This window comes from Agelaius tricolor, unplaced genomic scaffold (assembly GCF_023055355.1).
Source record: "Agelaius tricolor isolate 1412-34295 unplaced genomic scaffold, bAgeTri1.0.p SCAF_11, whole genome shotgun sequence".
Taxonomy (NCBI): domain Eukaryota; kingdom Metazoa; phylum Chordata; class Aves; order Passeriformes; family Icteridae; genus Agelaius; species Agelaius tricolor.
Window position 1 is genome coordinate 21,473,652 of NW_027269271.1, and position 14,416 is coordinate 21,488,067.

General features: G+C 51.7%; 1 protein-coding gene across 1 annotated transcript; it reads right to left on the bottom strand.

Annotated features, from left to right (window-relative positions):
• Nucleotides 1-4,490: 4,490 nt before the first annotated feature.
• On the bottom strand, nucleotides 4,491-14,377 carry LOC139594448 (E3 ubiquitin-protein ligase HECTD3-like). Its single transcript, XM_071436593.1, has 21 exons — nucleotides 14,051-14,377; nucleotides 13,822-13,982; nucleotides 13,334-13,426; nucleotides 12,893-13,028; nucleotides 12,335-12,450; nucleotides 11,934-12,047; nucleotides 11,483-11,565; nucleotides 10,938-11,103; nucleotides 10,387-10,468; nucleotides 9,314-9,496; nucleotides 8,725-8,777; nucleotides 8,345-8,409; nucleotides 7,807-7,910; nucleotides 7,384-7,503; nucleotides 6,953-7,042; nucleotides 6,399-6,605; nucleotides 5,882-6,011; nucleotides 5,408-5,482; nucleotides 5,137-5,218; nucleotides 4,946-5,017; nucleotides 4,491-4,687 (listed from the first exon to the last, which is right to left on the bottom strand). The coding sequence occupies exons 1-21, from the start codon at nucleotides 14,375-14,377 to the stop codon at nucleotides 4,603-4,605; spliced, it is 2,544 nt and encodes an 847-aa protein (XP_071292694.1). The 3' UTR covers nucleotides 4,491-4,602.
• Nucleotides 14,378-14,416: the final 39 nt, after the last annotated feature.

The window sequence follows — 14,416 nt, forward strand, 5'->3', positions numbered from 1 at the left end:
CAGGCTTCTCTGCCTAGAACAGCTTTATCCCAGGTGGCAGAGGCATCCTGGCAGAAGGAGTGAGGCCATTACACCCAAAAGCACGCAACCCCAACTCCCCCACCCTGCCCTGAACATGGGGTGTGCCATGTCATCTCTGCTTGTTGCATTCCACAGCAAGGCGATGGCAGAGAGCAACTCAGCTCCACCCCATGCTACCTTAATTTCTTCAGGTTGGGCACAAAGGGCTGAGTTGAAGGATCATGAAACAAGCAGATGGCAGAGCTCAAAGGTCCCCTGGTGCCTGCCTCCTCTCCTGGCAGGTCAGAGTCCAGCTCCATCCCTGCCTGCAAAGGCACAGTGCAGAGAGATCCAATAGCTGTTCATCCCTGCAGTGTTACCTATTGAACAGGCATGACTGTGTCTCACCGCAGCAATGGCCACCTGCCTTGCCATGAACCACAATGCAGAAGAAATGTAGACTTCAGCCTTACAGTAACCTGCAGTAACCATAGTCAGGAGGGTCCTGGGCCCTCCTTCTGCAGCCAGTCACCCTGTACCACTGGTTTGCAGAGCTGCTGTAAAGGGTTAAGCCAGTTAGTACTCTGAGTCACCTATGTGACGCTACTTTGTGTGCAAGACATGGCAGGGCCAACTTCTGCTTCACCTCCAGCTGCCTCTCACAACACCAGTCTTCATTGCTGCTTAGAATCACAGAATCATTTAGGCTGGAAAAGACCTAGAAATTCATAGAGTCCAACTGTTAACCCAGCACTGCCATGTTTATGACTAAACCATGTCCCCAAGTGTCACATCCACTATTTAACCCAACAGAAGGACACAGGAGCCCCTGGCAGACCTGAGAAATCATCAGGAAGGCCAGGAGCAGTTAGTTCATTCATTTTATTCTAGATCCTACACGAGGCAGGGACAGACAGAACCTGTCAAACTACTAAGAGGTTTGTCATACTCCAGGGTAGTAGTAGCATAACAAGAACAGCTAACTACATGTGCATTATTGATCACCTGACACTATTCTATCACAATCCAGCAAGTTGAAGGCAGGAGAGAGCAGGAGGTTACATGGAACCATGATGACATCACTCCCTCCCCCAGCTCACCCCTACCCACCCTGTAGAGCTGCAGCTCGAGCACACAGAGATGCTCCTCGGCAGCACAGAGACACCAGCACCTTCCTTAGGATGGCACTGGCTTGAAAATCGATCTCCACTGATTTGAGACTGGTTGTTGGGGCGAGGACACGCAGCTGCTGCTTCCTGATAATCAGGACTCTCTTGCCCCAGGCCACATGCAGCGGGACTCCAGGGCAGGGGCACTTGATTTGTGCCTTGTCAAACACAACAGGAGACAGTTCCTACCCACAGCTTTAGAGATCAGAGAAGAAACAGAACCCAGCACTGACCTAACACCTATTTTGGGCCCTGAGATTGGCCAGAGTTGAGCCAGGCTGACCTTTTCCACAATTTGCTGGGCTGTCACAGCAGACATTCAGTTTGTGATTGGCTTTAAAACGCTGCAGATGAGAGGATCATGCAGAGGACCTCCAGGCCACTCCCAGCTCCTTCTTCCCAGCTTACCTTTGCACAGCAAACTCAACAGCACAATCAGTGGGTTATCTTGGCATTGTTCCACAGCTGCCATGTTTTTCCAGACTCTCTGACCATGCACCAAACAAACTCATTGCTGCAATGGGCTCCTCTCCCTACTAGAGGGGCTTTCACGGGTCTCTCACCCCAGTACACAACCACAGCAGCAACTGCTGCAATTCTCCAACATGTGTATGGTGATAACACAAAACAGAAAATAAAACAATGGTTTATATGGTAAAAAAGTGGTTTTCTCAGTATGCTTGTAGGAGTTAAATCCAGACCATCCTGGGTGATTCCCTTTCTGCTAGGGCCAGAGTCCTGTTACTACAAGTATCTTTTAAACAGAAATCCCTGACACCAGCTAGATCCTTTCCCCAGAGTCCAGCAAGCCCTTGGGCTGCACTTGGTGACAGGAAGTAAGAGGTCTCAGATGCTAAAAGACCTTGCTGGAAGGAAGAGTAGAGAAATGCAGGAAAAGTGGGAAAAAACTAGTTGATAACTCCATAGTCATCAAGTGCTTCAGGTTAGGGAGGGCCTAGATCTAAAGCCAGCAGGATGAGACTGGAAGGTTGATCACAGTGCCCAGGGCTGTACAAGGAGTCTTGAGCATCTCCAAAGATAGAGGTGCCACAATGCTTCTAAGGGAAGGATTCCGCCACTTCAGCCAGGTTCTGCTCTCTGTGTTGCTTTGCACAGCAGCCCTCTCCTCATCATGGAAGGCTGGGGCTGTGTATGTGGATAATGAGAGGGAACAGAGCTGTCTAAACACATCTCAGCGAGAAACCTGAAGTGTTCTGGGTATACCTCTGTAATAGCCTCAGTTACTCTCCTTCAGCTGCAGTTGCTTCCAATGGTAGGGGAGCCAGAGGTGCCTGTTCCCCTAAAACTGATCACCCCAAGCAGCCCTAGCTGGCTCCTAACCTGCCCATTCCAGCAGGTGACATCAGCTCACCCTCGACCAAAGACTAGGGCCATCTTATCCATCCCACCCTGAACCACTCACCAACCAACCCCTGCCCAGCAATAAAGAGAAGAGTCTATTTTATTGCTGCTTCTAATTCTGCTCAGTAAATAATGTGGCCTCCTGCTGATGTCCAGTAGAGGTAAGAGGATAAGGTTGGAAAAAGCAGTATCAATTCCATCCCAATGTCAGTCTCTTTTCAGACAGCTTATTTCAAATCCCAGCTCACTGCTGCAGGCTTCTTCCTCAACACTCCTGACTGAGGGCAAGCCAGCAGATCAAAGTCCTTTCACCAGCTTACTCATGCCCATCTAAAACAGACACCCTAGGAAGTGACTCAGCCACCAGCACATAAAAGTATTGCACTGGTTCCGCTCCTGTTGCCATTCACACTGCTGGAGGAAATCAGCCACAAAGCCACAGAGATCAATTCTGGAACAGCTCTAGGATTTACAGAAGACCTCCTCCAGCAGACGGGACTTCATACCCACCCAGCTGAGCATGGAAGGCCCTGCTGCAGGCAAGGGCTGCCATAAACAGCTTCCCTAATTCACCCTGTGCTCTCTCCACTCACTATGATGCAGATGGCAGCACATGCTCCTTCCTGGTCCTACATCCCTTTTAGTAACAACCCTCCTTGGCAGATCTGGGAATGCATGTTTCAAAAGAAACTAGTGACGGGAAGGACTTTGTTTAAAACTGGAAGTGATCTCTGGCTGACAGACTCCTTCAACAGAGGAGAAAAAGCCATGAAACATTAAGACAGGATTAATCTTGACTCACAGCATCAGCCCTGCTCCAGTGCAGCCACAGTGATTCTGTGACTCACAGTAGTAGAGGTCCAACAGACCACATAGGCTGAAGATGGAGCTGGAGGTATAAATGCAGACTAACATCGAGCAGCTCCCAGTGCTAGGCAATGACCAGCCCTGCCCAGAGATGGGAAGATCCACAAATACTTCCAAATAGTTGTGAAGGTTTTATTGCCCACTTCTCACTCACAGAGCATGCGTCCATCTACTCAAGGAGCTCCAACTCTTGGTACCCGGTTTCTACACTGCCCTAGGGCAAAGGCTTTTCCTATTCACCTGAAACTTCCATGTCCCTTCCCACGGATGACGGGGGGGAGCAGAGCCTGGCACTGCCATGCCTGCTACTGCTTTAGCCTCTGCAGTCTGGAAGATGAACTTGGCCCTGACAGCGGATCTCCATGAGAACTAGAAGAGAGTAGTTGTAATACTGCCATTCAGGGGTAAACTGAGGCTCAAAGAGCCTGGAAGAACAGCTGCCAGGCCACCAGCATGCTGAATGCAGAACTAAAAGAATTAAAGGGAAGCAGACAGTTCCCAGCAGACAGTGAGTGCACTGTGAGGATGCAGTTTCCCCAGCAGTCGCTGCTGTGTAAGAGGTGCCAGGAATGACAGGAACTCAGATTTGGTGTGATGTAAAAGCATGGGAGTCCCTTTGGAATCTTCCACAGTCCTGCTGTGCAGGTCTGTTATGACACCTGGTGGCCAAAGGCACCCCTGCAGCACCTGCCACCAGCCTGCGCCATCCTTCTTAATCCTAGATGAATGATTTAATTTCCATTGATCTCATGTGAGAGCAGGAACAAGGCAACAGAGTATGGTTGGGACACACTGAGCATCTTGGCCATCCCCTAGTCTCAGCAGCAGCTCACAGTTCTGTCCTGTGCTGTAAGCTGCTGTGCAGCTTTGTCTCCTTACCCCACTTTTGTTTGAGCAAAGTGCACCCTGGAAGGAGTGAGCATTGTGGAGCTACAAGAAGATGTGGAGAAGAAACTCATTACAAAAGCCTACCAGCTTTTTGATGCAGGAGGGCTCAGACAGAGTTCCATCATCACAATCACATTTACAATCCAAGGTAGCTCCCACCCTGTTGAAGACCCAACTCTTCATGTCAACTGCTGGGAGCCAGGCTTCACACCTATATATTTATTATATATATACACATCCCGTGGGGACAAGGGAATGCTTCCCACTGCATGGTTTCCTTGAACAATTGTCCATGCTGCTTGGTCAGGCTGCAACATCACTCTTCCCACGGACTCATATCCGTGTCAATGGCCACGCAGTTATAGGCAGCATAGCGCAACTTCTCTTCACATACTTTGGCTCTAGGGATGGCAGGAAGGAAAAAAAGATAAAGGTAAGGAGGAGCTGCCATTGCTGCATTTGCCAGTTGAGGGGACAAGATGTTTTCTGAAATGGAGGATAAGCTTCACCAGGGTCTCAAGAGAGAGAAACTCAGCAGCCATGCAGAACAGGCAGGGGATGTAAGCGTGGCAAAGTGATGGCCCCCAACGGGTCAGCACCAAGGTTAAGAAGAGAGCCCACACACAGTCCTCCAGACATGGGGAAGCACCAAAACTTACGTGGCATAGTTGGGCAAGAAGAGAGTGCTGGAGCAGGTGGATGATTCTGGCAAAGCATCTGTTGTCTCTGAGCTGGGGAGAAGGTGACAAACTGATTAGAACCAGCAGGCCAGCAAGGCAGGGAGCCCAGACAACCCACTCCTGTGGTGTGGGCTCTGCCAGCCTTGCAGTCTACAGAAGAATGGACTTACCCCATCTTGTCTGGATAGATGTAGATCCGTGCTGGAAGGCGACTTCTGCCAGTGACAAATCTGAGGAAGCGGCTGCGATCCTCTGTGAAGGAAAAGCAAAGACATCAGCAAACCCTAGAGGGATGTGAGATGCAGTACAGCTGCTTCCAGGTACCCCCAGCACTAGCGAGCAGTCCCTTCAGCCTAGCTGCTTGCTTTCCCTCCCAGCTCCCAGCCAGCAGGCAGGAGCTGTCATGGCACAAAATACGCATGGACAGAGCGAGTTGCTCACCATTGGTGAAGTTATTGAGTGCTTCCCAGAAGTACTGAACACGGGTATCCTGTGGCTCAAAGTCCTCAAACCGGGCTGTCAGAAAGGATACAGAAAAGAGTTTAATAAAGATCCGAGCTCCTCCCTCCTTGGCAGTAGGTGCCTGCAGGGTGTGACCACATAGACCCAAGGTGCAAGAAACATAGATGGTCAGGCCCCTCCCAGGAAGCACAGCCAGATCCACATCTCAGCTCCACAGGGGCTCAGATACTGGCAGCCTAGGGATGCCCCAGCCTCTACTATGAGGCCCACGACGGAGTCAAAGGACACTTCTGTCTCCCCATCAGCACTCAGCTAAAGGCAAGAAGTACACAGGACCACATTATCACTGTAAGAAAGGCTAATACTGGCCTCCCACATTTCTCCTTGTGCCAGCACAGACAGAAGACAGTTTTGCTTTCAGGAAGAGAGTTTTCAGCAAAGCCCTTCACTTACTGAGCCTCTTCAGGGCATCCACTGTGACTTCAGGGTCTCCACAGACCTTTTTTTCTAGTTCCTGCCATGTAAGGAGGTCAAGAACAGCTTGGGGTACCACCTTCAGCAGCCCAGCCTGCATGGCCATGATCTGAAAAGGAGACAAGGTAGGTAAGCAGCATGTCTTGCCCATTTCCCTGACTCAAGGTTAAGCCTAGAGACTCTACTGGATTCAAGCCATGTGACTGCTCAGCACATGCTCCAAGGAACCTGAAGGAACAGGATAGGATCCCAGAGAGATGCATCCCCATTCAGAGAAAGCCTGTGTCAGAGCTATGAATAAAACCTCCTATCACCAGTGATACTAGAAGCCACTTTGCTTCTCAACAGCTCCATAGGCTCCAGTACCCCACTGAAAGGGTTGGATACCATTGCCCTCATGAGCACAGGGATGCTAACCACAGTGCATTTTACCAGAAACAGGCTGGGGGCAGGTCTCTGGGAGCCAATGACCAGCCACAGGGTGGGACAGTGTCACCTGCTCCTTGCTCTCCTCCAGCCGAGCCTTTTGCACCAGGCGGATGAACTCCCTGCGGTCCTCGTAGCGCACAGCGGTGTTGCTGCCGTTGGGGATCAGCTCCACCATGCGCTGGTCACTCAGCACTGTCGTGTAGGTCAGCTCATTCCCAAATTTGAACTCAAAGGTGTCTTTATCCATGACTTCCATCACCTCCAGGAGCTTCACCTGTCCAGGCACCAAATAAGTCCATGTTAGAGAGATGGCCAGAGAGCAGTGATGTGCCCAAGTCCTCATCTTCTCCCTTCCCAGACAAGCTACAATGACACAACATGGGATATGCTGCCCTAAAGCTGTTTAGCAGACCTTGAGCCATTGCATGCTTAAAGCAGCAGTCAGCATGGCTGCATCTCTATAAGAGCATTTGGTGCATCCTTATAGCTGAAAGTTGCCCTTTGTTGTGTTTATTTGACATATCATAAGAGGAATCAAGTACATGAGGACAGGGACACAAATCAGCACCTTGCTGAGTGCCACAAGGAATAGGATAGGCACAGCCTCCCTGTCCCTCTCACCAACACGGAGTCCACAGCAGGGAAGTCTTTGCTCCAGCTGACCTCTTCCCCTGTTAATTGTTTCCATACAAAGCCAGGAAGAGCCAGGACCTGAAGAAGAAAAGAGATTTTATTGAATCTGTGTCAAAATGAGACCTCCCCGAAGATGGAGATAGGACTCAACAATGCAGACACAAAGAGCCTTCCCTACTTCTCCCTCTACATGCAGAGCTCATCATAGCTCAGTAGAGACCAAACACTGTCTCCCACACTCTCAGCATCATCCCCCAAAACTCAGACTGTGAGTTCTCCAAACTAGTTTGCCCCAAATACCTCTTTTCCCAATATGTGACCACAGAGCCTTTCCATTCTCCTGTTAGACAGGCTGCAGGAGGGAGCTATCAACTCCCTTTGCAGCAAATCTTCTTAGAGGGATGGGGCTGAAAACTTACCAGAAACTCCTTGCCCCTGAGAGCTGCTCCCATGATCTGCCCAATCCACTCATACTTTGCAAAGTCTTTACAAGAGGGGTTGGGGACATACATGTCCCTGGCTTCTCCAGTGCCATTACCCTGTAGGAGTGAGAGGCAAAACTCCAAGTCATAATTTCAGCACAGCATGAAACACCACAAACTACTCCTCCCATGCCTCTGGGCACTTTTCACAGGAAAGTGCCCCATCCCCCCAGGCAATATTCCCAGAGACAGACCAGTATCCAGGCACTTGTCAGCATATTTTAAAATGAAATGCCACAAAGCAAACCCCTCACAAAGAAAAGTTTAAAGTAAGTATGTCCCTGGCATGCAAGGGGACAGGGACAGTGCTGCATGGCCAGGCATGGAAGGGTTTGCCCCAAACATCCCAATGCACAGCACCTGGTTGGATGTGCGCACGAAGAAGGGCAGAGGCACAGGGGTGTCTGCTGAGCTGGGGCACAGCTCCTCTGACATGTCTGCTAGGCTGTCCCGAAAACCACCACCTGCAACCCCAAAAGAAGGGCATTCTTAGTGATGTGAACTCCCCAGGTGCTGATCCTCAGAGTTATGGAGCAAAGATGAGGATTTCTGGTCCAACCTGGCCCTGGGTTGAGCAGAAGGCTCCTGAAAGAGCCTTATGGCACTGGAGAAAGTAAGACAAAATAAATAACATCCCTGCCTGAACTGTGGAGAACAGCCAGAAGGATCACTGGCACTGGTAAAGCTGCTGTTAGTGACTAATGGAAGTTTGGTCCCCCTCCCAGCAAACAGCACTCTTTATCTGGGTCACAGCCAGAGGTGGCAGGACAAGGCAATCTGCCTTCCTTCTCTCCTCCACACGAATTAACACTGGAACCAAACCAAAGGACCTACAGCAACAGTCACCTCATCAGCCCCCGACTGCTCCAGAGGAGCTCTGGCCTCCTGCAGCCCCTACCTTGGTCGATGATGCCCTCTGCGATAAATTTGCACTCCCACCACTGGTCATAACGCAACGGCCACCTGTGGAGAACCAGGCATCACCTGAGGCGCTGCTCAAAGCCAAGGAGGTGCTGGGACAGGCACAGCAGGGACATCAAGGGATAGGGTGGAACAGTCTGAGTTTAGCACAGGACAAGATCTCAATCTCCAGAGACAGCTGCATCCTCAGTAGGGAGCTGACACCTTGGGGAATGGGCCCTGATCCCATGGTTGAGCTGGCTCCTGCCCTAGCAAACCCTCTCTGGAGTACAGCACAGGGCTTCCCAAACACCCTACTGTAACAGGACACAGCTCCCAGCGCTGCATGGTGCCTTCCCTTCCCGAGACACTGCTTACCTGTAATCTAGAGGCTTTTCAAACTTGTCTGAGGGTTTCAGACCTTCGTATACCTGCAACAAGCAGAGACAATCAAGGTTGGTATCCCCTCTCCAGGGGAACTGGTGCCACATGAAGGCAGGTATATCAAACACAAAAGTCTCACAGCAGTTTGGGGTGTTTGTGCATGCACAGAGCCCCAGATCTACTGGAGGTTGGGAGAGAATGCACACAGGAAGATCAGCATTGCTGTAAAACCAAAACACAGAACTCTATGCAGCTACTTGACTGCTGCCACACAAGAATTCTTTGCTGCCTTTTTAGTGCAACAGGATTGTTACACTCTCCACTAACAACATGCCATAGAGAGCATCCAAGATAGAGTATAGATGTCAACTCAGAGATCCCAAATCCCTCATAGTTATCATTCCTTATGGGATCATCAGCACCTGTAATTACAGAGCCTGTGAGTCACATGAAGAAGCCTTGAAGGCTTGGTCTGTCTCCAGCTCCAAGCTCTCCCTTCCACCCATCCTAATGCAGATCATTTTGATTTTGGGATGCCCCAGTCTCCCCAGAGCAGCAGGGACCCTTGCAGGAGGGACAGTACCTGGGTGAAGACAGCGTTCTTGCAGCTGGGGTCCAGGGCAGGGTTGTCCCGGTGCTCCATGGCCAGGCGCCGGTTAATGTAGAGCCTTGGCATGAAGTTGGGCTTGCTGGTCTCCGAGTCCTTCAGACACTGGGTAATGAGAGCTGTGCGCTTCTTGGACAGCAGCAAGAACTGCTTGATGTGCTGCCAACAGGGACGCACAAAACATGTCATCTGCTTTCTGCTGGAGCCATCACACCTCCCTTTCCCAGGGCCTTCCCACACAGACACATTCTCATTGACAGTATTTGCTTCCCCTCTGCCTCTGAAAGATGCTGCATTCTGGCCTAAGGGAGATAACAAGCTCAGCCCTCAATCCACCAGCTGTCATCTGATGCTCACACTCCAGTGTTGCTCCTTTACCCTCACTCTCACCAGAACACTGGTCTTACTATCCCTTTTAGTTGTAATCAACCCAGCTCCTCTAAACAAACAAAAAACCCCAAATGCTTTGGGTCCGTGTTGACCTGGCACAGGAATTACAGTGCTTTCTGACACTGGGCCTGGAAACACACAGAATAGGGCTATCCTGGTAATATCCAGCATGTGTATTCTTGGAGAGGATGTAAGGAAAACAGACAACTGGAGGGATGAACTCAGCACTATGTAAAGGATGAAAAGCAAAAGCTTATTAAAGCCAGGAAGAATGTTACTGGTAAAAGCCTTGATGTTTGGACAAGCCAGCTCAAAGCTGCTGGCAGGAAGCGCAGGAACAGAGCGTCCTGGGCTGAGATCTTGGAGGGGATGTGGATCCAGCTTGCATGCCTAGTGCTGCTATGATCCAAGTCCCTTTGAGGGTGAAATGTTCTGGTTTGAGTCTACTTGTTAGCCCACAGCTACTTGCTTCTACATCAGCAGTTTAGCAGGAAAATAAACAATATCACCTTTCACAGTCTTAGTGACTTGACCTCAGGAAGGTATTTCCCTCCAGCTGCTTTAAAGGCAACAAGTCCTGGCTGCCTCCCTTACCACAGCATGAGCACCATCACCCTGCCAGACTGAGGCCCCAACAAGACACAGAGCCAAGTGCTCACCTTGAGCTTGCTGAATGTGCCAACAGTGTGGTCCCAGGCTGGCACCAAGTGATGCAGGACACTGTCCAGGAGCTTGATGAACCTAAATCCCAAAGAAGAAGGTATTGCAACAAGGAGTGATGGGGATCTGTGCATGTCTATTCCAGACCATACATCCCTGAAGCAGAAAAATAACTGATCCAAACCAAATCCAGCATAGTTTTTTACCTCATGAAGCCTTTGGTACTAAATTCCCAGTGCCTGGGCACTGCAGTGATTTTGCATCCCTTACAAGTGACTCTGCATACACCTGCCCCCCACACTGCACAGATATGCTGTGCTTGTGACACACAAGACACTGTAAACTTGAGCTACAGAACTACTCTGAAAGCACAAGGAAGCCACCCCAGAGAGCCCACTTTGTCCCCAAATGACTGCTATTTTCTCCCAGTGTCCAGGACATCTGTCTCAAAAGAAGTGTCGTATTTTTACAGCTTCCAGCCATGTACGTGCTGGAGATGGCATCAATCCCTGCAGGCAGTGGCACCTGTCTGCCCCCCTCCACACAGTACCTTTGAATGAGCACGGCCCGTCGGTACAGCAGGTCAGGGTCAGTTCCTTCTAGGCGAGGGTAACGCACCAAATTGGGCAGCTGGAACATGTCAGCACTGAGCCCCAAGTCCCTCTGTCGGGAGGATTTGATTTTGATGCCTCGGATACGAACATCAATCCCATCATCTGCCAAGGAAGACCATGAATGATATGTCAAGATCACAAGGAAGCAAGCCTTAAATAAAGTGTAGGAGGTCTATAAGCAAAAACAGTAGGAATGTACCAGCTCCACCAGCTCTGGGGTTGGGCACTGTGAGCTTCAAATACCTCTGTGAAGAAGCAGGGCATTTACAGGAGAAAAATAATTAAATTATTGAAGGCAGAGAAAGATAGGATGAAAGCTGAGAACTTGCAAAACTTCAGAGCTCTCAGGAGTTTCCCATGGTTCTTTTGAATCTCATCTAAAACAGCCCACAGGGAGAAGAAGTGCAAGTCACAGAACAAACTCTTAATGTATAGTATTTTACAGGTGCATTATGGATGTGGCCACAACAACCAGCCCTACCTCTGCACTCCACAATCCGGATCTCGATGACTGGCAGGTGTGTTGTCATGTCCTCAAGGATGCACACATCCCCAATATAGCTCCTGCAAACACAGAACAGATGAGGATTAAAGGGCTGTTCCCTCACCCATCCTGCCAAAATCCACTCAGACACTTGTACAGGAAGACAGCTTGCATCTTTTGAAATGGGAGCCTATGGCAAGAACTCAGTTCTTGCTTACAATTACAGCTGAATGCCTGAACCTGCTGTTGACTCAGGTCCAGGTACCATGATTCTGATGTGTCCCACAATCGGATGAGGAGAGCTCTGATGACACCACCATGCTATTGTAGGCAGAGTGAACCTGCATCCTAGAGAGCCTGGCTTGTACTGCATGCCTGCTTAAGGCTACTGTTCAGCAGCTTGGGCCCCTGCAAGAGCCATGACACCCTGTGCACCTCCACCACTCACTCATCAATGCCGACATCATTCAGTTTCTTCAGATTGTCCCCCTCGCCCCCATACACAGCGACCCGCTTGGGCATGAAGTTCTCATCAGTGGTATCCACTGTCAGCAGCAGCTTCCTGCAAAGGGAAGCACACATTAAGGAGAAGGCAATTGCATCTGAACACCTATTGCTACTCCCTCTCATCACTTGGTCATGTTGTTACCAAGCTGGGATGCCCAGGTACCTGTGATAATGCTAAAACGAACTTCAAGCCCAGAGCCAGAGTAAGGGCTGAAGGGCAGGGAGTGCAGGGCAAATTTGGGCCACGACACTCAAGCAGAGAGGGAGTGGCAAAGCTTGCCCCAGTCACTAGCCAGCATGTAGAGCAGAAATGACTCTATAGAGCAGAGAGAGATGACTCACTTGACAATGGTGCCTTTCTTCATGTTGAGCCGCACCCAGTGCTGGCCCTGGGACCCATCACTCTCCCAGTATGTGTCGGCATGGCTATCGGTCAGGCATGACACATTGAAGTCCTCCTGGAAGAGGGCAAGTGAATGGAAGGAAGATCAGATGAGTGTAGGATAAACTTCTCTTTAGTGGTTACTTTCATCATGAATCTCAGTGTCAGAGGGTATCACATGGGCCTGTTCCCTTTGCTGGGCTGTGGGTGGACACTGGGAGTGCAGAGCACACAGGACACTGGGGTTGACCCTCAGAGGTGCTCTGGGGTCACAGACACAACACAGAGTATCAAACCCTCCCTAACATCAGCTTTGCAGCTAATATTAGCACTGGCTTCTCAAACCACTGTCCCTCCAGGGGCTACATTATACAACATGCTGCATGATACTCCCCAGGTTTTTCTCCCACATCCTCAGACAGAGTGCAGTCCAGGCCAGAGCAGCACAGCAGGCAGTACCCATGCTCCCCAGCCCCACAGCACAGTGGGGCTGATGTAGCCTTGTCCCTTTAACCCACCGTGTAGGACGAGACATCGATGCTGTCCACGTACTGCTTAACGCTGCCCAAGTTCTCATCCTCCTTCCCAATGTGGTCATACAGGAAATGCACCAGGTCCTCATCACATTCGTAAGTCCATGTTGGGGGCACAAACCTAGCAGGGAAAAGGGATTACTGGGTCTGGAGAGCCAGAGGCAGCCAGGCTAATGGGTCAAAAAAAGGAAGGGCCACATCCTGCTTGCCTTGCTCAGTTTCCTGCTTTTTTGCAGGCATATCTAGGACAAGACTGTGCTGTGCAGAGATGCCTGTCTTCCCCCCTCTGCCCCACGTCTGCAGGAGACGGCTGAGATGCCTGTCTTCCCCCCTCTGCCCCAGGTCTGCTGGAGACGGCTGTGTGGGCAGTCACAAGAGACAGGAGCTTGTCCCCCACCATAGCAGAAGCCAGGAAACAGTTCATACCGAAGCTTCTCTACTGCAGCCTCATCCTGCTCCATGGGCCTGGGTTTTGCTCCGAGGCGCAGGGAGTATGTCAGATCCACCACCTGCTCCCATCTGAAACAACACAGAGAAGTGGAGTGAGAACATCCCAGAGGAACAGGAAATTGCTGATCGAGGAGTAGTTGCAAGGGGAAGATTTGCGTTTAAAGCCCCACCGTGCTCCATCCTCCATCATCTCCAGCATCATCTGTTGCCCTTTCCTTTCCAACCACGTCTACTCCTTCCACACCCCGCTGGGCATGTGACAAGCACAGTGCCCGTGCCAAACCCAATTCACTCCACATCCGGCATCCCTCTTGCCTCACTTCCATGAAACCTGTCCAAGCAGGCCGGGGGTTCCCTAGCCCAGGGCAGGAGGGGCCGCGGGGAAGCATCCCGAGCCCGCACAGGGGTGAGCGCCTCCGCGCTCCCGGGGAGGGACCCAACGGGACACGGCGGCGGCCCCGCACCTGATGACGGGTTTGTAATCCACCCCGAACAGCTGCTGCTGCCGCTGGATCCGCTCCGTGGACTCCACGGGCACCAGCCGGTCCCCGCCGTCGGCATGCTTGCACACCAGCACCCATCCCTCCTCGAGATCGCAGCCGCTCCGGTACTCCTCCAGCTGCTCCTGTGGGGACAGCCGGCGGTCAGGCAAGGCCGGGCCGGGCCCTCCGCGGGCCGCCGCCCCCGCGTTACCTTGCTGAGCTTGACCCAGAGCCCGGCGCTGTTGCAGTACTCCTCGCCGGTGGCGCGCAGGCAGCCGCCCTTCCGCACCTCGATCGTGGCCCGCGCCGCCCGCTTGCCGCCCCGCGCCGGCCCCGGGCTGTCCCACACGCTGAGCAGGCTGCGGGCGGCGGCGGCCGCGGGGGCCGAGGGGTCCTTGCAGATCTTGTACTGCACCTCCCGCGGCACGTAGCAGAGCGCGGCGGGCAGCGCCCGGGCGCGGCGGAAGCACTCGCTGCACTGCAGTAGGAACCGCAGCCGGCCCAGCACCTGGTGCGGCGCCTCCCCGCCCGCCTTCATCGCGCTCCGGGCACCGGCTCCGCGCCCCTCCGGTTTACG